This window comes from Pinus tabuliformis, chromosome 5_2, assembly GCF_031772625.1.
Source record: "Pinus tabuliformis cultivar Carrire ecotype Pingquan chromosome 5_2, CPIR1, whole genome shotgun sequence".
In the NCBI taxonomy this organism is placed as follows: Eukaryota; Viridiplantae; Streptophyta; class Pinopsida; order Pinales; family Pinaceae; genus Pinus; species Pinus tabuliformis.
Window position 1 is genome coordinate 447,309,952 of NC_142306.1, and position 27,421 is coordinate 447,337,372.

General features: G+C 38.8%; 1 protein-coding gene across 5 annotated transcripts in view; it reads right to left on the reverse strand.

Annotated features, from left to right (window-relative positions):
• The window catches only part of LOC149159587 (putative cyclic nucleotide-gated ion channel 5), a 330,539-nt gene that overhangs the window by 284,351 nt on the left and 18,767 nt on the right, over positions 1–27,421 (reverse strand). Inside the window, exon 2 of one of the 5 annotated variants that reach the window (XM_089436523.1) lies at positions 14,337–14,490. The exons of 1 other annotated variant lie outside the window; for it this stretch is intronic. In XM_089436523.1, the coding sequence (XP_089292649.1) occupies positions 14,337–14,401 (65 nt within the window). In that variant the 5' untranslated portion in view covers positions 14,402–14,490. Of the gene's footprint in view, positions 1–14,336; positions 14,602–27,421 lie in introns of all 5 variants that reach the window. 3 more of the 5 variants (XM_089436520.1, XM_089436522.1, XM_089436521.1) reach the window with 3 other exon arrangements.

The window sequence follows — 27,421 nt, forward strand, 5'->3', positions numbered from 1 at the left end:
ACTGCAAAGCATATGTTTGGTCGAGTATTCACCAAGTACATTAGGGAGCCAATCAATTGTCTATACTTGGAAGGATCCATAAGGCTCGATTCGGAACTCCTTAGTCTTTTCAAATTTGTGATCATTGGGGTTGTCATTGGTTTGCAATCCATCATGTCAAACTTATTCAACATCTTGATCACATACTTTCCTTGACCTAGATAGATCTCATTAGGTCCTTGCCATACTTCTAGTCCCAAATAGTAGTGCATCAACCCTAGATCCTTCATGTCAAATTCTGCTGCTAATTGCTTCTTACATTCTTCAATTCGACCTTCCACACCTGTCAAGAGAAGATCATCCACATATAGAAGAATGATTATTGGCTCTCCCTTCACCACCTTAATATAAAGGTTTGGATCAGCAAAACTCTTTGTGAAGCCTAATCTCTGAAGGTATGCATCCATCCTAGCATACCATGCCCTTGGTGCTTGCTTGAGGCCATATAATGCCTTCTTCAATCTGCACACATATGCCTTTATATCTTTAACTTCAAATCCCAAGGGTTGTTCTATATAGACTTCCTCATCAATTGTTCCATTCAAGAATGCAGTCTTGACATCCATTTGGTGGATGCTCCATCCCATTGATGTTGCCAAAGAGACCAACGAACGTATAGTTGTATACCTTGTTGTCACAGAAAATGTCTCTTCATAGTTGATGCCTTCTTGTTGAGAGAAGCCCCTAGCCACAAATCTTGCCTTATATTTATCAATACTTCCATCTGTTGCATGTTTGATCTTGTAGATCCATTTGGAAGTTACCACATATTTGTCTTCAGGCCTAGGTACGATCTCCCAAACTCCATTCTTCATTATAGATTGATATTTTTCATTCATGGCATCCTTCCATTCTCGGTAATTGACAACTTCTTAGAAAGTGGATGGATCTGCTTCTATTAGTTTTGCCATGTAGCCTGCATACCCAAAGTAACGTTTAGGCTTCTTGCTTTCCCTGAATGTGCCTTGAGCTGCTCCATGACCTTCTGCATCAAGTAGTGTAGACTTCAACCAATTAGGTCTCTTTCTAGTTTCAGGGATAACCACAGGTTGTATAGGTTCACTAGGACCTTCATCTTCATGATTTGATTCTTCTTCTTCACCAATAACTTCTTCTTCAAATACTGGAAGTTCTTCATCATGAGAGTCCATAGGGAGATCCTTTAATTTCTTGAATGCAATACTTTCGTCAAATATCACATCTCGACTAACTTCTATTCGGTGTCCTTCCTTTATTTAGATACTATAGGCCTTAGAGGAGTTACTATAGACAAAAAATGTTCCCTTCATTCTTGATGGATCCAGCTTCTTTATTTTGTCCTCAGGTATATGAATATAGACAAGACAACCAAAATTTCGGAGATGATCTACGATAGATTTCTTCCCAATGAATACTTCTTCAGGAGTTTTGTTATCTAGTGACACCTGTGGGGACTTCGATTTTGCATGTATACACCTGTTTTTGTAGCTTCACCACACAGAAATTTTGGTAAGTCTTAATCATGTAACATTGCTTTTACACTTTCTTCAATGGATCGGTTCTTTCGTTCTACAACTCCATTTTGTTCAAGATTATATGGGACTATCAACTCCCTCTTAATCCCCGACTCACTGAAGAAAGTTATGATTTCCTTGGATGTATATTCTCCTCCATTATCGGTTTTTAATATCTTGATTCTTCTTTCCGTAAGGTTCTCTACTTTAGCTTTGAATTCTTGAACTTTTGTAAATACTTCATGCTTGGATTTCATTAAGTAAACCCAAGTCTTCCTTGAATGACCATCTATAAATGTGACATAATATAGATGACCTCCAAGTGATTGAGGAGTCAAAGGACCACAGGCATTGGAATGAATAAGATCCAAGATTTCTTTTGACCATGAAATTTCTTTTTACCGTGAAGCACTGCTTCCAAATGGTCTCTTGTTGTTCTTACCCAATGCACATCCTTTGCATACTCCTTCGTGATCTTCTTTTAGCTCGGGGATTCCATTTACTATTGAACTTAGAGTTGGAAGGATTTTGAAATGAAGATGACCAAATCTTCTATGCCAAAGCTCACCTTAGTTGATTTCAATGTGAACCAGGGCTTGAGCAAGAGGAGATATCAACTTGTAAAGTCTTCCTTCACCAATGCCAATCACTCTAGCATTTTCTATGCTTGAGTTTTTACTCCATACTACAACTTTTCCATCAATGAAAGCCACTCTATCACCTTTATCTTCTAGACTTGAAATATAGAGCAAATTCTTATGCAAACCTAAAACAAATAGGATGTTGTTGAGATGAATATTGCCCCCATTCTCTAGTTCTATCGAGGTTGATCCAATTCCTCTTACGGGGTAGCTCTTATTATCTCCAAGTTCTACGGAGTAAGAAGATTTTCCTCTTGACAATAGCTTTAGTTGCTTTTGATCAGCAGTGATGTGTCTTGAATCTTGATGCACCACTATCAATCACCAAAATGTTCTCATCTTGAAATGTGCCAATGAATGTCAAGAAGAGTCCTTCATCCTTTTGTCTTGACCATTTCCTTCTTTGGAGTAAATAGAAGATTCCATGCTTCCTTGATACCTTTCTTAAGATGGCTTGCTACCTTTGAACACTTGTTGAGAAACTTCTTCAATGTAGTAGAGATCTTCATAATGCCCCTAGCCAACCTTAGCTCTGATACCATTGTGAGAAATCTAAAGGGTAATCATTGGAGTGATTTCTCTTTCTTTGACAACTGCTTCTCATGTCTTTTTACTTATCTTACTTATTAGCTTCACTTATTATTATTATGTTTATGTGTCACCAAACAGCTACCACAAACAAGAAGAATAAGAACACAGAATATATAAGTTGCAAGCCAGGGCCAAAACCTCTCCACTTGAGAGGAAAACCCGCAAATCCCTTCTCTTCCTTATAGATTCTTCAATTAACGAATTCCAAGACCTTTAGACCAAGATAAATAACCTCCAAGACGAAGTCCAACATTTCTGGATGTTGTGCTTTCCTTGTGCAAGTCAAACCCAGTCAAATCTCTTCCAGTAGCACAATTTTGACTTCCAGCTACAGAATTTCGGCCTTTACTGCAGACCTGAAATTTTCGGCCCTCCTGCAGTTGTTGCTACCACACATGTAAGCTTCTTTTAGCCTTCGAGGACTTCCTTAGACCTTCGCTTGGCTTTCTCTGACTTTTGGAGCTTCAAAATAGCTTCTTGTGCCCTTCACTTGACCGTCTTGCCTTCTCTTCTTGAAGATCGAACTTGTAGAGGAAAACCCTAGATATGATGCAGAAACCCTAGCCTTCCTTCGCACATGTGAGAGAGAAATAGCCCAAAACCAAGTCTTCTTCGTCCTCTTCCTTCCTTGTTGCCTTCTTCCTTCACCTGAATGAATGAGAGATGAATGTGGTCCAAGGAAGTCGAGTTTCCTCCTTTATATAGGCTTCTCAAAGGTGGACATGTCTCCTCAAATTAGGCCGACTTGATCTCAAAGGGTATTTTGACACTATTAAGGAAAAAAATAATTTTCTTTACAAGTTACAATGTGCCCGAAGGGATCTTCAACTTATGAAATGCCTCTTTTGACTTCTTGCCCTACGACAAACCCTAAAAGCACTCAATGGTTGCTTGACCTATAAAATAAAAGACCTTGAGCATGAAAACCATGCTCCAAAAATAATAATAATAATTTTCTTTTATTTTACAATTTACAAGAACCAAAGTACATTTCATATTTTACGAAGACCGAACCTAGTCATACATTTTTCAACACTCCCTCTTAACTAGGGAGGTATTCATAAATGGTACATGGACATTCTCAATCTGAAGAGATCTCATAAGAAGAGTCAGATTGGTAACCCATTTGTTTAGCATCATAACAACTAGCATTGTCATATAGCAAGGCCTTGACTAACAGCTCTATCTCTCCACAAGATCAGAGCACAAAGTTGGAGAGACCAATGATTTATAAACACCATCATCATTGTCTCTCAAGGTACATACCCCACCCGGGTGTTCACAGAGTATGACCTTCCTTGGACTATACTTATCAGGGATAGCTAGTCCTCAAAGAATATCGGTCCACAACTGCTCTTATCTTGGATGCCCTACCTCATCCTCAAAGAGTATCGGATGCCAGATGCTTACCCAATCCTCCATTTTGTCTTCCCAAGTGAAGACAAGAATGATGTGCCTATCTCTCCCTCTCAACTATACATCAACCAAACCAAGATTGTTTCTCAAATACACAAGCTTCTTACTAGGAAGAGATTTTGTCAATATGTCAGCTACCTGCTCATCGGTGGACATATATTGTTGCTACAACACACCATCTTGTACTAACTTCCGAATGTAGTGATACTTGTTGATATGCTTTGCTTTTCCATGAAACATTTTGTCTTCAGATAATCGAATACAACTAGTTTTATCACAATGTATCACTGTAGGGTCCAAAGGTCCTTCAAATAGGTCATATAGCAGCTTCCTCAACCAAACCGCTTATTTGCTTACTTCACATGCTGCAGTACATTCTGCCTCGGCACTACTCAAAGCAAATGTATCTTGCTTTTTACTCATCCATGAGATCATGGAGGATCCCAAACTGAAACATCCTCCTGTAGTGCTCCTTCCATCTTTCACACTGCCTCCCCAATCAGAATCTGTATATCCAATCAAGTGGACATCATTCCTCCTATCGTATTTCAGGAAGTAGTGGATGGTTCCTTGCAGATATCTCAGAATATGTTTTGCTGCTATCCAATGATCATGCTTTGGCTCCACTTGGAATTGACTGAGAACATTTACTGCAAAGCATATGTCTGGTTGAGTATTCACCAAGTACATCAAGGAGCCAATCAATTGTCTATACTTGGAAGGATCTATAGGGCTCGATTCAGAACTCCTTAGTCTTTTCAAATTTGTGATCATTGAGGTTGTCATTGGTTTGCAATCCATCATGTCAAAATTCTTCAACATCTTGATCACATACTTTCCTTGACCTAGATAGATCTCATTAGGTCCTTGCCAGACTTCTAGTCCCAAATAGTAGTGCATCAGTCCTAGATCCTTCATGTCAAATTTTGCTGCTAGTTGCTTCTTACATTCTTCAATTCGACCTTCCACACCTGTCAAGAGAAGATCATCCACATACAGAAGAATGACTATCGGCTATCCCTTCACCACCTTAATATAAAGGTTGGGTCAGCAGAACTCTTTGCGAAGCCTAATCTCTAAAAGTATGCATCCATCCTAGCATAACATACCCTTGGTGCTTGCTTGAGGCCATATAATGCTTTCTTCAATCTGCACAAATATGTCTTTCTATCTTTAACTTCAAATCCCCAGGGTTGTTCTATATAGAATTCCTCATCAATTGTGCCATTCAAGAATGCAGCCTTGACATCCATTTGATGGATGCTCCATCCCATTGATGTTGCCAAAGAGACCAATGAACGTATAGTTGTATACATTGTTGTCAGAGCAAATGTCTCTTAATAGTCGATGCCTTCTTGTTGAGAGAAGCCCCTAGCCAAAAATCTTGCCTTATATTTAGCAATACTTCCATTTGTTGTTTGTTTGATCTTGTAGATCCATTTGGAAGCCACCACAGATTTGTCTTCAAGCCTAGGTATGATCTCCCTAGCGCCATTCTTCAATATATATTGATATTCTTCATTCATGGCATCCTTTTATTCTTTAGTGATTGACAGCTTCTTCAAAAGTGGATGGCTCTGCTTCTATTAGTTTTGTCATGTAGGTTGCATACCCTGAATAACGTTTGGGCTTCTTGCCTTCCCTGGATGTGCCTTGAGCTACTCCACAACCTTCTGCATCAAGTAGTGTAGACTTCAACCAGTTAGGTCTCTTTCTAGTTTCAGGGATAACCACAGGTTGCATAGGTTCATTGGGACCTTCATCTTCATGATTTGATTTTTCTTCTTCTCTAATAACTTCTTCTTCAAACACTAGAAGTTCTTCATCATCAGAGTCCATAGAGAGATCCTTTGATTTCTTGAATGCACTACTTTCGTCAAATATCATATCTTTACTGACTTCTATTCGGTGTCCTTCGTTTATGTAGATTCTACAGGCCTTAGAGGAGTTACTATAGCCAACAAATGTTCCCTTCTTGCCTGATGGATCCAACTTCTTTCTTTTGTCCTTGGGTATATGAATATAGATAGGAAAACCAAAAATTCGCAGATGATCTACAGTAGGTTTCTTCCCAATGAATACTTCTTCAGGGGTTTTGTTATCTAGTGACCTATGGGGACTTCGATTTTATATGTATACAGTTGTCTTTGTAGCTTCACAACACAAACATTTCGGTAAGTCTTGATCATGTAACATTGCTTTCACACTTTCTTCAATGGATCAGTTCTTTCGTTCTGCAACTCCATTTTGTTCGGGATTATATGGGACTATCAGCTCCCTCTTAATCCTAGACTCCTTACAGAAATCTATGATTTCCTTGGATGTATATTCTCCTCCATTATCGGATCTTAATATCTTGATTCTTCTTTCTGTAAGGTTCTATACTTCAGCTTTGAATTCTCGAAATTTTGTAAATACTTCATCCTTGGATTTTATTAAGTAAACCCAAGTCTTCCTTGAATGATCTTCTGTAAATGTGATATAGTATAGATGACCGCCAAGTGATTGAGGAGTCATAGGACCACAAACATTGGAATGAATAAGATCCAAGGTTTCTTTTGACCGTGAAGCACTGCTTCCAAATGGTCTCTTGGTGTTCTTACCCAATGCACATCCTTTGCATACTCCTTCGTGATCTTCTTTTAGTTCGGGGATTCCATCTACTATTGAACTTAGAGTTGGAAGGATTTTGAAATGGAGATGACCAAATCTTCTATGCCAAAGCTCACATGGGTTGATTTCAATGTGAACCAGGGCTTGAGCAAGAGGAGATATCAACCTGTAAAGTCTTCCTTCACGAATGCCAATCACTCTAGCATTTTCTATGCTTGAGTTTTTACTCCATACTACAACTTTTCCATCAATGAAAGCCACTCTATCACCTTTATCTTCTAGACTTGAAATGGAGAGTAAATTCTTATGCAAAACTGGAACAAATAGGGATGTTGTTGAGAAGAATATTGCCTCCATTTTGTTGAAGGATCTAGGGCATTTGAGTTATAATGAGATCTTCTAGTAATGATAACAATTAGTGAAGTAGTTTTTATTTTTCTTATTACCACAATCTTCTCTTATTATTATCAGTTTGTGTTCTCTTATTGAAGCTTCAATTGACAAATGCCAAACCGTAGACCCTTGACAAGAAGACCTCCAGGCACAAGTCAAGCCTTCCCTAAGATCACTTCCTCTTGCAGCACTTTGTCCTCCTTCCGACAACTGAAAACTTTACTGCAGCGACCCTAGTTTGTATGCCCTAGAAGAGATATACTTCTTCTCTTCCTTTACTTGAGATAGAGACTTCCTTAATCAAGGAGAAGACCTTGTTACTAACCCAACCGAGCTCTCTTTTCTTCATTGTGGTTGCAATTCTGGAACAGCAGCAATATGTCTTCCCTTTCTTCGCACGTGTGGAGGATACCTTCAATAATTGCAACTTTGCATGTTCTCTTTCCTTCGCATGAGAGTCTCTTCCTTCGCTTGAGTAAGAGGCCTAATTGGCACTTTTCTAGCCCAACCAAGCCTCTTCGTATGACTGTACTAGGAGGTTAGTTATGACAGCAATTTGAGCCTCCTCTTCGCACGTGTGACAGTAATTAGGCCTGAAATATGCCTTGTGAACTCGGCCTTCTATTCTTCCTTCTTCGTTGTAAGAGAGATAGCTTTCTTCCTCCTTTTTCGTACCCTCTTCTCTTCCTTCTTCCTCGCTGATTTCAGAGGTGACTTACTGCTCTTTGTTCAGGATGAGTAACCCTATATATAGTGGTATGTCCTCCTCTTTTGAGCCGACTTGATCACTTTAGGCCAACTTGTCTTTGGAGATTCGAATTAGTCCTTTTTATGAGGCCGACATATGGAGGAGGCTTGTGACTTTGCTTGGAGGTCTTTCTTGGACTCTATTACATAAATTTACATGGTGTAACATACCCTTAAAGGTCTTCAACATTTACTTTGATTCTTTGACTTTCCTATAGCACTTCAACATGTGCCAGACCTATGCAATGATCAAGAAACTCATTTTTATAATTTACAAAAATAATATTTCTTTTCTTTTACAAGTACAAAGATCAAAATTACATTTATGAAGACCAAACCTATTTACACTTTCTTCAACACATTCTCTAGTTCTATCGAGGTTGATCCAATTCCTCTTACGGCATAGTTCTTATTATCTCCAAGTTCTACGAAGTAAGAAGATTTTCCTTTTGACAATGTCTTTAGTTCCTTGTGAAGACCAGTCATGAGTCTTGAACATTGATGCACCACTATCGATCACCCAAATGTTCTCATCTTGAAATGTGCCAACGAATGTCGAGAAGAGTCCTTCATCCTTTGTCTTGGTCACTTCCTTTTCTTTGGAGTAAATAGAAGGTTCCATGCTTCCTTGATACCTTTCTTGAGATGGCTTGCTACCTTTGAACACTTCTTAAGAAACTCCTTCAATGTAGTAGATATCTCCATAATGCACTTAGCCAACCTTAGCTCTGATACCATGTTGAGAAATCTAAAGGGCAATCATTAGAGTGATTTCTCTTTCATAAATAATTCTTTGTGATGTCTTTTTACTTATCTTACTTATCAACTTCACTTATTATTATTATGTTTGTGTATCATCAAACAGCTACCAAAAACAAGAAAAATAAGAACACAGAATATAGGTTGCAAGCCAGGGCCAAAACCTCTCCACTTGAGAGGAAAACCTACAAATCTCTTCTCTTCCTTATAGATTCTTCAATTGACAAATTCCAAGACCTTTAGACCAAGACCAATACCCTCCAAGATGAAATCCAACCTTTCTGGATAATGTGTTTTTCTTGTTTAAGTCAAACCCAATCAAATCTCTTCCAGTAGCACAACTTCGACCTCCAACTGCAAAATTTCGGCCTCCACTGCAGACCTGAAATTTTCGGCCCTCCTGCAGTTGTTGTTGCCACACGTGTGAGCTTCTTTTAGCCTCCCAGGACTTCCTTAGACCTTCGCTTGGCTTTCTCTGACTTCTGGAGCTTGAGGATGGCTTCTTGTGACCTTCACTTGACCTTCTTGCCTTCTCTTCTTCAAGATCGAACTTGTAGAGGAAAACCCTAGATCTGCTACAGAAACCCTAGCCTTCCTTTGCATGTGTGAGAGAGAAATAGCCCAAAACCAAGTCTTCTTCATCCTCTTCCTTCTTTGTTGCCTTCTTCCTTCGCTTGAATGAATGGCAGATGAATGTGCTCCAAGGAGGTCGAGTTTCCCCCTTTATATAGGCTTCTCAAAGGTGGACATGTCTCCTCAAATTAGGCGAGCTTGCCAGCAGCCAAGCCAACCTGATCTTGGAGGGTATTTTGACACTTTTAAGGACAAGAATAATTTTCTTTACAGGTTACAACGTGCCCGAAGGGGTCTTCAACTTATGACAATGACTCCTTTGACTTCTTAACCTAGGACAAACCCTAGAAGCACTCAATGGGTGCTTGACCTATAAAATAAAGACCTTGAGCATGAAACCCATGATCCAAAAATAATAATAATAACTTTCTTTCATTTTACAACTTACAAGAATCAAAAGTACATTTCATATTTATGAAGACCGAACCTAATTACACATTTTTCAACAAGATGATGGCACATCGAGCTATCTGGTGGCTACAAGTCGCTGCTACTTGTTGACTGAAGACAATGTAGGAGAAAAAATTCTTGTATGGGTGTCACCCACAAGTGGTGTGATCCAGGAGGATCTCGTCAAATCAGTTGCAAAGGTCATCATCAATGTTCAGTTGCATCGTCAGCATTCAGTTCAGTGTCGTTAGTTTCGACAATGTTGATTATGGTTCAGGTTATCCAGGTGATGTTTATGGTTTTTTCATGGTGTTCAGTTGATGTGGTGTTGTACCTGGTTGTCGACATATGCTTGTCGTCAGCTCCGCCAGGATTTGGTGTCGACATGAGTTTGTCGTCCACTTTACAGGAATTTGTGTCAACGTGGGTTTGTCGACCATATTATGGGGTTTGGTTGTCGTCATCATGTGACGAATGTCGCAAATGTCACTCTGCGACAATTTGATGTAAAAGGTTATTTTTTTACCTAATCCTAAACCTAAATCCATACACTAAATACCATTACCTAGTCCTAAACCCTATCGGATATGTTACTATGACATAAAACCTAACAAAACTATGTTTTAAAGCCCTATCAGCCTATGTTTAAAACATCAAAAACATTACAAAATATGCAAAATAGTCATAAGCCACCAGTTTGACCGCACGGGGTCCTAACCGCGGCAATTATAGTGTTCACATGAGCGGATATCAGCAGGTGGGGTTAACAGTTAACCGTCGGCATCAACCTAGACCGCGTCGGAATCGCTAGGGAAAGCCGCGATGGTCGGAGATCGCTGGCACATGCAAACAGTCACCGTGATGGTAGCCGTAACTGACAAGCGGATAAGCCATTAGGTGTCAGTCAGACAGTCGACCGCCGAGCAAACCAGTTGTTCACATGGAAACAGTTAGCCAGCATGCAGTCAACCTAACCACCTACGGTTTTGTTTTTAATAATGGTTATTTATGGGTTTTGTTAGAGTTTTGGTTACAAAACTAATGCGAGGACCATGGTAACCTATCCTAAGAAGTCAAGAGGTGAATGGACCGAGGCCCAAAAACCCAAAAATAAGCCAATTCATGCCAAGTTTAGGCCAGAGTAGTTTGAATGTATTTGCAGGCCTATAAGAGGCAGTTTTTGCTCATTGAAGAGAGGGAGTGATTGTGGTTTTTGTATGCAGATTCTGGAGGTCATAGGCAGTTTTGTTTTCAGTGTAACAGGAGCATCCGAAGTCGGAATTGGGAACCATGATAGGCGTTGGAAAGCTGGTTCAGCGAGCTATCCTTTGACAATGACCATAAGTGCCTGCGTGCACATTCAGTTTGGTCAAATATTTGTGCAATCGACCTCTACTGTTTCAAGCATAATAAAGCGGTCCCCATCTTGAAAGCGGACCCGGAGACGTAGTCCATCAGGGACGAACTCTGTAATCAACTTTGTTGTCAGGTATCGTTGTGTTTTTACTGTTTTCACTTTTGTTATGCATCTTTCTTATGTTTAATAAACGTTCGTAAAGTCTTTCTTCTCAAGCAGTTCTCTCGGTTTCCGCACTTTCAACTAACATTCAATTCATTAATAGCTAATCAATTTTACATCAATTTTAACTTATGATCATTTCATATCATGGTGGGTAATAGGGCCAAGGAGACCATTCGTGCTTATTATGCAAACAAGGGTTCCACTGGGTTTAATAAACATATGATGTTATGGGGCGCGATTGATAGTCGATGGACAGGGATGCTTCATTGACCTATTCATGCAACAAGATTGTTACTCAACCCTGCATTTGCATACAAATGCAGATTTGATTTTGATGGTGAGGTGATGGATCATGGAAGGGCTCGATACCTGTATTCATATGATGGTACATGATCCCAATCTTCGCAACAAAATCAATCACGAGATACAAATGTATCAATACGGCAATGGCCTATTTGGCTTTGAAGATGCTATCCGTGAGAGTACCCTCTTCATGCCACATAAGCGAAAAGTCATGGCTCAGTAGAATTTTCAATTTACTAATTTATAATTCTAGATTTTTTAAATTCAATTATTTGAAAGTCTAATCATGTTTTGAGTTTTTAACTTTTGAGTTTTCTTTATTTTGTTGTAGATGTTTGGTGGCGAAGCTATGATGCAAGGGCACCAAATTTGCAAAAATTGGCCATAAGAATCCTGAGTCAGGCCTATAGCTCTTAAGTTGTGAGCGCAACTGGACTGTATTTGAGAAAATACTCTCAAAGAAATGCAACAAGTTATAACTTTAAGCTTCATCCTTCAACTGAGCAATTATATTTATTGTAATTTACTAATTTATGACCCTCAAGAATCAAGACTCAATATTTTTTTTATGACACTCTTACACGTTGGAGTTCTCACGACTCAATGACTTGGTGTATGTGCATTACAATCTCAGACTCCGAGTGAAGTGAATAGAGAAACCATTAGATTTGGATGCCATATCCTTAGATAATATTGATGTATTGTGTCTAAGTGGAGGGTGGAGTATGAGGTTCACATCATGGAGGAATCACCTACATGGTTAGAGGAGGAACCATTAATACAAGGGCAACAACAAGAGGAGGACTCGGGGAAGGAGCAACACGAGGAGGAGGAGGAGCATGTGGGAGCGTCAGCAACAGCACCATCTACTACATGTATAGAAGAGCACAACTCCATACCTAGCAATCATCATTTGACATTAGGTGCAAGGCCAGGGCCTTCTACTACTAGGGACAGGTCTGGCAAATAGCCCATCATGTTTCCCCGTAAAAGGTTGAAAGGGCACTGATCTCATATAGCTAGTTGTTAGTTTTGTTTGTTTTGCTACATATAACTCATGATGATGAGATACTTTTATATATGTGATGTTAATTTGTATTAGTTCTCCATATTCGAGTCCTTGATTGGACAATTATTAGGGATCAGCAGGATTTGGTATCACCTTTGATGTATCATTCTTATTTGACATCCATTAATATATATCAATGTTTTCTTCATATTTATGTGCCAATGTGTTTATTTCATATTGTTATTGCTTTATATGTTTAAAAATCTGAAAAAAAAAATGAATATATTATGCCTTTTTTATGTTTCCGATATTTTGGCTGATATTTTTGTTGATAATGCCGAAAAATGTTTTCAGGACCCTCGCCGATATTTTGTCGAGAATTACATTATCAAAACTGATATATATATATATATATATATGCATGCAAAAACAATATTATCAAAACTGATATATATATAAAATTACATATATTAAGTATATGTACATACCATAGCTTTATCACAATGTTGTTGGAACAATCTTCAAACCCTCCAAAAATCCTAGCTATGGAAACAATGAAAACTCTAGCTATGCCAAGGAAACTCCAACAAGCTATAATCCCCAATAGCAAGTCCTCATTGGCCTCATACAAGGTGTCTCCTCTTCTCTTCCTACTCAACAAGCATAACTTGTTACCTTCCTAACTCGCACTTCTTAATAATAACCCATCTTTATATGTCACTAGAGGATGATAGACTCTAGTTCTTAGGCCTTGGTTTTCATAGAAAAGATCCATACTCACACACCCCCTTGTGTATTGATTTTCTTGTACCTAGCAGTCCCTTTGACCAATTTTTGGTAACTTGCTGGACATTAATACAATTATCTTATCTTATCTGTATGCAATTGTCAAGTACACACTCAACCTTTCTGTCCCCCGATCTGTCCAAAGATGCCCAGTCAGATATATAATACATATAGTTTGAAATCTACTCCCTATTCTAGACACCGGAACGAAACCCTGAGTGAACTGCCCACCCATTTCTTGGCACGGCATAATATCCATTGCTTAGGGGTCAATTGATCACAACAAAAAGATAACGTGTCAAAATTAGTAGTGAATGGATGCAGGTCAGGAGCTGATGAACACTCAAATAATCGGAACAGATCAAGGGTATTATTAAGAATTGTTGATGCCCGCCAGGTGTAATGTACCCTTCCGTCTCCTCTCTCTTCTTCTTTACTCTTCTCACTCTCATTTGAACGGGAAGCCCAAGGCAGTAAGCATTCAACCAGTGCAGAATATATTTTGTGTTCAACCAGTGAAACAGGATAGATAAATATATGAATATGTGTGTGTGTGTGTGTGTCCGAGGTGAGAAACAGAAGAACTGCATTTTGTATTCAATTTCAGTTAATGTGAAAATTATCCATTTCAGGATCTCTACAATGGCATTGTGATGATATGATATGAATTAGATATCATCTCCCATCCTCAAAAAAATTTCATGTCTGCAAGCATTACTTCTACCTAGATAATTAACATTACAAATCATCATGTGATATTAAGCTTTTTCAGCCAGCCATGTAAAACACTTTAAAACAATAACAGACTTCCTTATAACTAGATAGTCTTAGATCGTTCTTAAGGGTTATGACTTCATGGCTTCATACACCCAGCCTACAAAAAGAATTTGAGTAACTGCTAAGCCATATCAGCCTAAATAATCTAAGTTTGTCGGCAATCTACTCTCACCTAAACCATCATAAAGGCAAAATAACTGGAGCTTCACTTTAGGAATAGATACCTTACAAACTTCTCCCTTTGACCACCCATGCGCTGAGATCGAGTGTCGATGGGGAAACAATCCATAGTAACTTTCAAAATACAATGTGAAATCAGCTACTGAATGATGAGTCAACCTCAATAGCTCCTCTCCCCATCAAAACAGGAACTGTCATCTGAGAAGACATCCCGTTGTAGTATACAAACTTATTAATCAAAAAGCAATTTTTCTGCACTGGCAAAACATCAAGTGAGAGAAAATGCACTCTGCATCCGCAAATACACACCTATATAAAAATACACAGAACCAAGATGTAGTAGAATGCTCAAAACTAAAAAGGTGGAGTTCCTGAGTAAAAAAAAAAGAAAGCTTTCCAATGACAATCATTAGCATTAAACATGAAATGTTTACATAGAATACCCTCTTATGATCGTTGCAATACAGAAAGATAATAATATGTAGTGGATTACCCTCTCTAAAGCAAAAGATAAGCCTGGTGAGACAAATCCAGTAAGAGGCAGCCACATTTTCAATCAAGCAATTCACACAGAAAATATAATAATTACCAGCTGAAAGCATACTGTCACATCCGTGATGCCATACGATTGGTGTAAATATACAGATGATTTGAGCATTCAATAGACAGCTGTATCATGAGTTGCAAGTTGAAGTTAGCAGGTGAATAACCAATTTGATGGCAGGGGTTTCGGAGGCTGTGTGCCAAGGTTCATCACCGATATAAAAGGTGAGAAGTGCATGCTTTTCTGAGGCAGGAAGCAAGTCATTCTGTCTTGCCTTATCATATAGGGTGGGTATGTCCTGCCTTTCTTTCTTGGAATCGTCACAATCTGCAGGGTACTTCAAGAGGATTGTGATCCCCTTGTTAAACATACCATATGCATGGTGGCTCAGGACCAGAGTTTCAACTCAGTTGTCTCGCGTGAAGTTCCTTCTCTGAGAAGGTAGAGAATGTTCCAATCCTGGAAGTCAACAAAGAAAAGGAAGAAGCAACCAACAAAGAGTCAATGAACAAAGGCCTAATCTAGCTCTGGCCATGTAAATAGGATTGCATAAAAGTAAGATCTCTTCTTTTTCTCATGCTCCAAATGTTATCTTCGTTTGCTTTTTGAATACTTTTGAGATTAGAAGAGAATGGTGAGGGAAAGACCATGGTTCTATGGCATGTTCAGTTGGCAATCGAGTGGTTTCCCAAACTAAATCCAGTTACCCTAGAGTTTTTCTCATTCCCCGCTGTAATGTAATCCATAAATCTTAACTTACTACACTTGGAATGGGAAACTTTTAAAGGACACTAGGAACTAAATTTGGTAGGCCTATCAATATCTCTGTTTAAGACATTTATATAGATGAGGTCGTGAATATGATTACATGTGCCAGAATCTGTTTTGACAAGGACCTTACTAAGTGTTTGCTAGATGAGATTCACTTGAGACATGGAGGATGAGGAATAATATGGAGACAGACCATGCATTATGAAATGTGACATTTAGATGTAGGACATAGAATGGCGGCACAGAGTAAAAGAAAATAATTTATAAAGAAATTGATAGAAAAGAAAGGAATGTTAACAGTTTCGAAATAGCATGGAGAACAAGAGGACCAACCAGGGATGTTAAGAAACAACCAAGCACGAGTATACCAACCTGACTACACATATGGAGATACAAACAAGATCCGCAAAGGGAAGAATACAGGAGATCTAAGAATTATCCAAGTTGATGAATTCCTGGGCAACAAAGGAAACAGAATAATGGGACTTCTAGGTAATGGACAATAAAAGGGAACTAATGCAAGTTATTCAAAGGAAATCAAAGAAATCAAACAAGAAATTTTGATGTTAGGAGATATAAATTCAATGACATCAAGAGAAACAAATAAGGTAAAGGAGGGCAGTAAAGCAAAAATAGATAAAAGTGGCTAAAATCCTGAACTCCAAACCATGCACAGGATGGAGGTGTCAAGATAAATAGATGATAAGCAAGGCCAAAAGAGGAAGCATAGGAAAAAAGCATATAGTTCAAGAGAAAACTAATGGCTAGATGGATCAACTAAACTGTGTACGAGAAGAAAAAGAAAAATAAGAAAACTAGCTATAGCAAGCCTTCCGTGTATGCCGTCTCCTCACAGAGACTAAAGGGTTTCCTCTGAGTCATAAAATATATTAATAGGAGCAACAGACTGGATGAACATCCAAATGTGTCTTGCAGACAAGGTAGGTGCAAGTCCTCCATGGTTTTAATAATGGCGACACACCCCACCCAAAAGAAGGGAAAAGCTAGTGTAATTACAATTGAAGGCTATCAAGCAGTATGTGTCAAATGTTTTCAACTTTTCCCCATAGATGATTTTAATGATCATCAGGATTTCAAGGAATGTTACAAATGTTTTGGGGAGTTTTGCTATCCAAACTCTTCATTTGTACAACTCAGGGCCATGCTCCTGCACTTCTTTATAATTTAATTGACCATTAGTAAATTTACTAAACAGGACTGATAAAAAAGGATCGAGCAAGCACCAGTTGGTATGTAAATGCAGAAATAACCTGTTCAAGGATAGACAGTATATATGTTCATGCCACTAATATTGAACTATATTCCACCAAGTTTTCAGGATGGAGCAGCGCAAGTGTCGGGAGACACACAAGGGGGACATATGGGAGCACCCAAAAATATTAGAAAATTCCAGGGGTGGGGGAGGGCGAGGGCGCAAGGGGACGTCAGGGTCCCTAGCTTACGGATCCCTGTCTCTAAAATTACAAAATATAAAAATAATGATAAAATCCCAACAATAAATATTAAAAATTCATCTCACGAAAATCCATAATTGTGCAATCCAGTGGAAATGCTATAATCTTGCCAATCCTGAAATCCTGAAAACTCGTAAGTCTACTGAATTCTGAATGGGTTATGAACTTCTAATTTCTCCATATGAAGTCTGATGAGGTTGGAACCACTCTCAAACATCCTCAAACAATCACTGGTAATGTCAAAAATTTAAGTAAAAGGATAGAAAAGGTAAAATATAATTTCAGAAATTTAGCATAAGGTACCATTAATTACCAAGGTACAAAACTCCTCAAATCTCTATCCCTTAATTGTTTGCCTCCAATCTTCATGGGTTGTTAGACAAAATTTCTTGGGGGGAAAACCCGGGCAGCCCCCTTCTTGGGGAAATGCGTCCACCACATTGAGGAAATGTTTCCCATACATTTCCCTGAGTTTCCCCCAAAGGGTTACATAGGAAAACATTTCCCCAAGCATCCACCCATCCTAGGAGAATGGGAAACTTGGGGGATGTGGACATCTAGATTCTATACACTCAAAATGTGGAAACCCCATCATCTAGTTCCTTTGACCATGGCACTTGGCCATGAAGTCTTATCCCCTCCGTTATCATCATTATTATTCACTAACACTTAGCGATTGAAGGGTGGACCAAGGAAATGCTACTTCAGCTTAGAGGCTGGAAACGCCTAATAGGGTTAACCTTTAGCCACCCCTAGCTAGGGAGAAAACATCATTGCGACATTCGCGTCCTGATTAAGGGATCTTGATTGCAACATTCAAGTTTGGTTCACTTAGATGCCATAATGATCTTTGTCCCTAATGATTGGTTGATTTCACTAGAATCTTTGATGTGATTGTCACATGGTTCAGCAGCTTGGGTCTTGGGCACCTCCTCCACAGGTACCCATGCCTCTACAGAAGTATATTGGCACAAACAAGTGAAGCGGTGAGACTCATGGGCCTCCTAGTAGTAGCAACATAAGACACATGTTCCAGGGCAACCCCTGTACTCAGGACGTTGGATCACTTTGTACCAGATTTGATGATTCTTCAAGACGGCACACCTAGATCCAGCATGCCCCTAAGCCAGCCTTGACACCAATTGATGGCTAGCAATTGATTTAGGGCCTAGATGAGGATGGTCTCACCTTCGAAGACTAGGGAGGGTTAGTTGCACCTAAGAAGCCCTCAACGATGGAGCAGAGGAGGGCACTTTGAGTAATTGGAGACCCATGGAGACCACTTTGTGCTACCCCGCACTGGATCTTGGGACCCAACAGGAGCCAATGAGGTGGATCTAAGGGCTAACCCTCAAATCTAGATTTTGATATGCTTGTACATCATCTTGGACACCTCATCTTACTTGGACATGCCATTTGGAGCACATTTATTTCATGATGTCAGCCCTAGAGAGCTAGCAACTCACATGTGTGAGCTAATTCAAGCATCTTCGTGAAAAGCTTGTAGGTTGGCTTGTAACCCAAGGTTATGTCATCATCAAACTTGTGTTTAGGGGCTTCATAGGCTAATCAGACGATGTACTCCTTATATAATTAGAGGAGAGGATTATTGTTTCAAATCCTCATCACTTGAACTTGAATTCAACCCTATTAGAGATTTCGGCCTTCTTAATATCTTGTGGAGATGTGATCCTATGGGACATTTTTGTCTATTGGAGCTTTTCTTGGCATTGGAGAAGTTATCTTGGATCAACAAAGGATTATTCATGCATTTTACCTTGTAAGTGAACCTTGTACTTGATAAATCTTAAATTTCATGTCTAATGTATGGAATGAATTGGTAATCTAGCATTTTTCTATTGTGCTCTTATTATTGAAGATCTACTGTATAAAATCTAGATATCATCATTGTATCCATTACTCATGTATGAAATGTGAATGGAAATCCCCTTGGTGAACATATGTAATAGCTCTTACAAGTGACCTTGATCCCTCACAAAGATAATAGTTAGGGATTTGTTCTAGGGTATCAAAATATCGTTACTCCTTTGCAAGATTTAGTCGAACTTTCACATCCATAGACTCCATCATCCCAAGGACTAGGCACTGGCCTTGTCAAATTGGTGATCAAACACAATTTTATCCATAAAATTGAATTTCGCTCTCTCTCTCTCTAATTTCATCCCTCTAAAGGATAAGCGGGCAAGCTAGGGCTTCGTGCGAATTGGCATGGAGAAGGAATTTCAGCTTGTGGAAGGATTCAACATTGAGAGAAACTTGATAGCCTCAAAATCAACCTCCCTTAGTGGTGGATCTTTCCATTTCAAGCCCTAATCCTCTTGCCCTAGGTAGATTTGCCCTAGGAAAACCCTAATTTTGTAAAGCTTCAACTTGAGGACTTGTTGAATGTTTCTTAGACCATTTGCTTCATAATATTCATTGTTTGGAAACCATTTCTTGACCTACTGACTCTAGGGTATCCCATTTGGCTTCCTATTTCTCAAGCCCTAGGTCAATTGTGCCCTAATTTGGTCTTACTAGAGGATGTGAGTTGCCTCTCTTTCCTTGATTGAGCCTTGTACTTAAAAAGAGCCATCCTCTATAAGCCTTTAGTGTCACCTTAATCCTTGAAACTAGCATATCTTTCATAGGTGACCTCTATAACAGGAAGCCTCCCATTGGTGAAAATCCATAAACAACAAGGTGTAGTGGTTGTGGTGATAGTGGGCCACACCTCATTGTTGTCACTTAGTCTAGTGCTTGTCTTATAAGGGTACCCCTCTACAAGACCTACTAGATTTTGAGGTAACAAGGCCTTCGTTAAGCATTTAAAGGTTATACATTATTGGGTGATTATCCTCTCTCACGCCATCAACTTTATTAACTAGACGATCATGGTCACTTGCATGTTTCCATAATGTTGAGTTTGGAGTGTCCTGAATAGTGGATATATATATATATATATATATATATATATATATTTCTTGGTTTGGGAGTCGCGCTCCTCTTCCAACCTCAACCAAGTCATGTGGGGATTTATTATCACCCACGTAATTATATATCACAAAATCGTAAACATAGGGATGTTTCTTAGTGACAAGGGATTTAATGTATGTTATGTGCATTCCGCATTGTAGTTTCCATGCAACTAAATATAAACATTGTCGCCCATGGTTAAGAAATAAATAAAATCTTAAAGAAATTTGTGGTATGTTAAAGACGCAAGACTCAGCATAATGCAATGTGCATATTGTGGATGCCAACGTAGGAAATCATTGTCGTTTGATTGGAAGTCATAGGACTCGAAAGCAATTCCCATTTTATAAAGAAAGAGTTGGTAGGGAAGTATGATAGGGCGGAGAGATTTGTACTTCAAAATGATGAACATGACATATTAGACAAAAGGAGGACAAAATAGTAAGTCTGATGAGATCAACAATGACTTTGCATTTGTTTGATCGACATTCGTGTTAGAGGTCCTCAACAAGTGGATGCCTTAAAGGGAGTAAGTGCACTTGATACACATATGAATGTAAAAAATGTTATAGACTAAGTGACTCCCAACCTGCATTGGCATGAGCCTAGTAGGCCCCGCCAGTTATCAGGCCTCTAGGCATCGGGGGGGGCAATGAAAGTAAGTCATGAGTCATCACCAAGGAACCCCCCAACATGATGTGCTATGGTTTGGAGGAGATATGTTGAATTAGTAGCATCATGTCACTCGTCCATGACAACATTGATATGGAAAGCGCAAGGTAGACCCCATAGAGGTCTTGACCTACGAGCTTTCTTGGGTTCCAGTGAAGGGAAGTGCGGGGTATCATTGGGACTCCCCAACCCGATAGTTTTGACTTGTGGGTGTGTACCAGTATGTATACGAGATTCCCCACAAAAGTTGCAACCTTCAAGCAATGTGAACCTTAACACATGTACTTCATATATATAATCAAAGTTCCTTGTGCCAATGCGAAGGACCCACTGGTCCACGTGGCGATGCGATGTGGACCAAATCCAAAAACCACACAGGTGCCACATGGCACACTAATGTTGACGTGGCCAATGTTAATAAGCAATTTTCTTTTAAGCGTAGATTTTGATCTGGGACTCGAATCAACAAAAATTTTATATCGTTAGAAAGCTCTCGTTGAGCTAAATGTAATGATGACAGCCATTTCTACTTTTGCAAGTGTTTAGAAAGAGGCATTTTTATGACCCCATTTTCATGACAGACTTTGAAAATCGGGTTAGGTGTTAATAACACCTTCCGCAACGTGCAATCGTACAAGGGGGTGGGAAGAAGTGTTACAAAGTGGTATTAGAGCCCAGGTTCGACACTTGGACTCAATGGACATTGGAGACAAAAAGTTTAGAGCCCTAATATAGAACAAGCAGAGATGAAGTCTAGATTTGGACCTCAAGAAACTCATAGACAAATGTTAAAATGACATTTTAACTATTGCATATGCAAACCTTCAATGTATGTATATTCGTATGAGTACTACACCTACAAATGTACTTACATGTTTGTTATTCGTCTTTGAATAACTTGAAATCTGATTTAGTGAACAATTGTCGCACACATAGTGCAGATAGATCAAGGTAGTGAATTGATAACTTTTAATCCTCCAGTGATATTGAATCTTGGAATTGGGCGCTTCTCTACCATCATCACGATTTATAGGTCATCTTTTGCTAAATAAAATACCTAGACTGTATAGTATACATTGTACACTCTGCATATGGAATTTCAGCCCTAATTATGAATGGTTGAATCATGAGACTACTCCTCTCCTTCATGTTTGATGGAAGTATCTTTTAGAAGCAAAATTTTGTTGAGGACTTTTTCTATGTGGTAAAATGTTTTCCAAATTTAGAAGAGGAAACTAAATTTTCTAAAAATTTTAGAGCATAAGGAAGAGCAATTATCTCATTTCTATATAGGGAAGACATTTACAGTAAATTTTGTGGGCTTGGGTTTGAACATAAAGAAGCAGCTTTCAAGGTCCAACTCCATGATAGACACAAGTAAAGAAATTTTAGGAAGCCTATGGTGATTACCAACATTGTTTTTGCCCTATGTATGTTATGTGCATTTCGCGTTCTAGCTTCCATGCAACTAATAATAAATATTGTTTCACATGGTTAAGAAATAAAAAAAATCTTAAAAGAATTTGAGGTAGGTTAAAATATGCAAGACTTAGCATCATGGAATGTGCATGTTGTGGATGCCAACATAGGAAATCATTGTCATTTGATTAGAAGTCGAAGGACTCGAAGGCGATTCCCGTTTTTATAAAGAAAGAGTTGGTAGGGGAAGTTTGATAGTGTGGAGATATTTGTACTTCAAATCAATGGACATGACATATTAGACAAAAGGACAAAATACTAAGTTCGATGAAATCACCAACCACTTTGCGTTTGTTTGATCGGCGTTCGTGTTAGAGGTCTTCAATAAGTGGATGCCTTAAAGCGAGTAAGTACACTTGATACACATATGAATGTAAAAAAATCTATAATGCTCACTTGGTGATCCCCGACCTGTCGTGGTGTGAGACTAGTAGGCCTCGCTAGTTATCGGGGCTTCCGGGCGTCGGGGGGGAATGAATGTAACTCACAGATCATCGTTTAGGAATCCTCGATGTTATATGCTATGGTTTGGGGGAGACTCGCCAAATTTGCAGGATTAGGCCATCAGTCCACGATAGTGTTGGAAACTTGACTAAACTAGGAGGGAAGGTGAACCAATTTAGTTCATTCATGGACATTAAATTCTTATTATTTTTCAATGGTTCACTGAACTATTAAATGAGCAGCATACACCTTATGAACAACAGATTTAATATGTAATCAACATTTAACATGTAAATGACTGCATAACTTTCATGACAGCATAAAATCAGCACACAAAATCATCACATGTGAACACCTAAAATAAGTGGAAACCCATAAAGGGAGAAAACCACGACTTTCTTATTGTTGTTATGTAAAGGCAAGCTCCCACTCTTATTACATCTGATTTTCTGTAGGCTCCAACCTACAGGAGGTTGCTACCTCAATTTCTTTTGCAAGCTTCAACTTGCAAGGAAGCTCCAACTCCCATCAATTTTTTGCAGGCTACAACCCACAGGAGGCTCCTACCTCAACAGGCTCCAACCTATTCTTTATCAAGCTGCAACTTGAAAGGAGACTGCAATCCCCTTATACATACAATAAACATTCTAGTTTACCTAGTCTATAACTTTGCATACCTCCATCTGTATCTCTACTTCTTCTTCTCCTCAAATCTGCTTCACATCAGCTCTATATATGTGCCAGGTAACTAATTAACAGCACCTCAATCAACTCTCACATTCTCTAACTCTCTAAGCTTTCATCCTTCCAACCTCACACATTTTTATAAATGAACTTTGATGGTTGTTAGTATTCCATATATGAATCTGAAATGACAAGTCTTGTCTCTTTGCATTCCAAGGGTGTCTCTTCAATTCCAAAATTGTTTCAACTCTTGAATATTAAAATACATTAAATGAATTTCAACATATTCAATAACATGCATTAATATTCTCCATGTCAATAAAATAAATTTCAACATATTCAAATAGCAATGCATTAATATTCTTCTGCAACACATTTGCCATTGCCATAGCCTTGCATCATGCCTTTTCCATTGTATTTTCCCATATCGACAATGAAAAGGCCAACATCCCCATTGCCATTCATCCAGAAAATCATAGAAAATATGTCTTATATCCTCAAATGTTGCGCCTCAAACTAATAACGCTCCACCATATATTGATGTTATTCCCCAAGGGGCAGTGTTGGATTTTGATGTTGTTGCAAATATGTTGACCTTAGTCCTTGTCACCTCAATTTGGCATAAATATCAATGGGATAAACCTGAAGCCATGATTGATTCCTGGAGCGGATTCTTCACACTTTTTCAACTATGACATTGATTCTTCATGATCACACTACTACATTATATGAACTGAATACAATGTTGGGCAATTGTCATGAAATTAGGGCCCCAACGATTAGCTCATTTGGTCGAGTTCGTGTTGCTAAGTACCTCGTTGATTGGGAGGTCACAGGGTCAATTCTCCTCGACGCCCTTAGGGTTAGGCCCTGCTAGTTTGGCCGGTGGGATTTTATTCCCTTCAGGGTTGATCTGCCCGGATTTTCCCATGGATGTAGCGGCCACCCAGTGTCCATGAACCACCATTAAAATAATTGTCATGAAATTAGGGCACAAAACCCTAATTCCAATATAACGCACCATATATCAACAAACATGTGTCAATGCAATGTGCAATATTTCAGCAAACATATGTCAATGGAAACGCACCATCAAACATATACTCCAGCATAAGGCACCATATCAATGAATCCTATTTCATGGTTTGAGAATGTGGACGTAAGACTCCAAGTTTCGTCGCTTGCAACCCTAGAATCAAGAGAAATCTTGATTTTGATTCTGGCACTGTAACATTGTTTTGGCATACTTCTAGCACACTCAGCACATGTCTCTTAGCAACATTTTTCTATGATTTTTCTTAAACGCATTTTTAGTCGTTCTGGTACATACAAGACTAAGACATTTTTAACGCATATATTTGCTCTTCATCATATTCTACTCTAACATCTGCATACACAGGAATATCCTTCCTCATATACTATGTAACTGACTTGTATGATTTGTAACACATACTACTTGTATAATTAATGCCAAATTTGTGATGTTTTGCCACTAGAAAAAATATAACGCATATCCTGCCACTGGTCAATTTGAGTGTTTTCGGTCCAACTCACGTCCACATCCTATCTCTGCACCTCCAGCAACTCCATCCATCCAAAAGCTCTCTCCACCTCTCTCTGGCACAAGCAGGTGTGAGAGCACAGTGAAGGGAGAGCTGAGAGTTCAACATTTCGCAGAGGTTCGACTTCCAGGAGAGATTCAGATAAAGTAAAGGTCGAATTGCCTTAGCCCTGAGATCAGTTATGCAACTCCAGTTTGCACATGTGCACTGGAGGAGAGAATTTGCGCTCATGCGAGCAAACAAGCAAATTCGCGTAGCCTTTTGGCAAATAGAGAAGGAAATTGATTAGATATATTTATCTTGGAGGATTGATCAGTTGTATTTCTGTGATAAACCGGGAAGTTTCTCCCTTGTTGTAATTCTCAGAAGAAAATCTTTTGTTGCAGAAGAATAATAAAATACACATAACATTGCAGGTTTTCCCAGAGTTGGGGTTTCCTGGGTATATCTTGTGTTCTTTGGTTGATGTGTTTGTCTTTTATTTATTTTCCGTTGTGCATATTAAGTTAGACAATTTAGTGTATTCGTGATTTGATTTCCAGAATATCATTTATTTGTGTTTTTGGGTTTTTACACTTAGAAAATTGCAAATCAGTTTATTGGGCTTTAAGGATATCTAACACATATATCCCACTCTTTTCCTATCTAAGATCATTCTCCTTATTACCAACAACTCAAGCAAGTATAGTCTTATTTCCACCAACAAGATTTTATAATGTGTGGAGAGGCATATCAGTAAAATTAGGATAGTACAATATCCCCACGAAGGGTGCGAAGGGTTGGAAACTCACCCAAACTTGGGATGAGAGCCACAGGTGACAAAAAGGAAGGCAAGATGCCTTCCATTTAGCAGCCTACATGCATGATCATACGTCAAGTAATGAGAAGCAAGTACAGGAGTCTTCGAAAATTTGCAGGGCAGTAGAGCTCGATCATGCAAAGCTTGGGGAGGGTACACCCAGCTTGAATCTTGAACTGCGAAGGAAAGTTGGTATTCATTATGGTAGGAAATGGTGAGAGACAAACAAATTATGCCAAGAGGTGGCCACCTAAGGAACAATTTGTAAGACTTGAAGGTGGTCGCATGCATATAATCAATCAACCATGGAGAGCAAAGAACGGGGTTTGGGTTGTTGGTTTGATAAAGTTGATCCATGGAACTGTTGAGGAATTGTCTTCAACAATTGCAGGTTCGATCTTTTTATTATCCGAATCTAGAATTCAGATTCATTTTTAGAAATTCTAGTCAGTGCTAGGTTCGGGCATTTTATTATCCCAGTCTGGAATTTAGTTTCATTTTAGAAATTCTTGTCAATGCTTTGAATTTCGTCTTTGGTTTTGTGGGTTTCTGGCTAATTATCCCCTCTGGGTTCAATTATATTGTGGGGTTTAGTTTTTTCCTCTAAGTTAATTGCTCGCCTCTCCCCAAGTCTCTCTTCTAATCTCCTTTATTACCCTTTCTTTATATTCCTCATAGAGCCTTTCTGGTTTTTTTCTCTATTCTAGGTTCGCTCTCTGTCAATTTTCTTCTCCCACACACCTTTCTTTTGCCCTCCCTTGCTCCCCCATGTGTCTTTTCAGCTTACTTGAAGCAAAAGTTTTTTCATCCTACTCTTTAGAGCATACCTACTGTGTTGTCACATCCCATTGTTTTGTTCCCTGTAACATGGCCAAATGTCGATCATTAATGCCTTAGCGCGATGGAAGATGGGGGCAACCCACTCTCACCCCTCCTTCTGAACTCAGTCAACCATCGATTTGTAGAAAATCCATGAAATTCTGATCTGCTAATATGAACAATCTGAAAAACACTTTCTTTTCATATAAACACATAATTTCTCTACTAGATTTGCAGCGGAATAGAGCAAAAATAAATGCATAATTCACATAAGAGAACACAACAATTTTTCTAAGGAATCCAACTTGGAAAACCCTTGCTTTCTTGAAAATCTTATTAAAGAATAATGAGCAATAGATCTCTTACAAATAACCTTGCTTCAATAGAGAATACAAACTGATCTCTTAGCCTTTAACTAGGCAGGAAACAACCTTGCAAGATCCCTTATCCTTCCTTCAATTTTTATGCACACTAGTAACCCCTAATAAATAGGGAAAACTCCTATTTCTATGTGCACTCCCTAGATGAATTGCTTCCCTCTCCAATAATTTGCACAAGAATACTTGGCACCTTTCTCTCACAAGATCACAAAATTATGATACAAGAGTGCCTTCGTTCTTCCTATTTAATGCAATTCAAATGGCTAAAATTAGTGAATTTCTACTTAAGGAAGATGTTTTTGTGATTGATTGAGTTAACTAAGTGAAAACTCGCATGCAGCTCATCTTGTCTCAATTCTAAGACTTGAAACTCAACCACTCGTGTTTTTCCTCAATAAACTCACACTAGAAGACCAAAAACTCGACCTTCAACTCCAACACATCAGTTAACTGCATCCTAACTCATCCTAATTTTTAGGGACACTCTTAAATTTTAGGAAATCGAGTCATGCACAAGAAGGAAC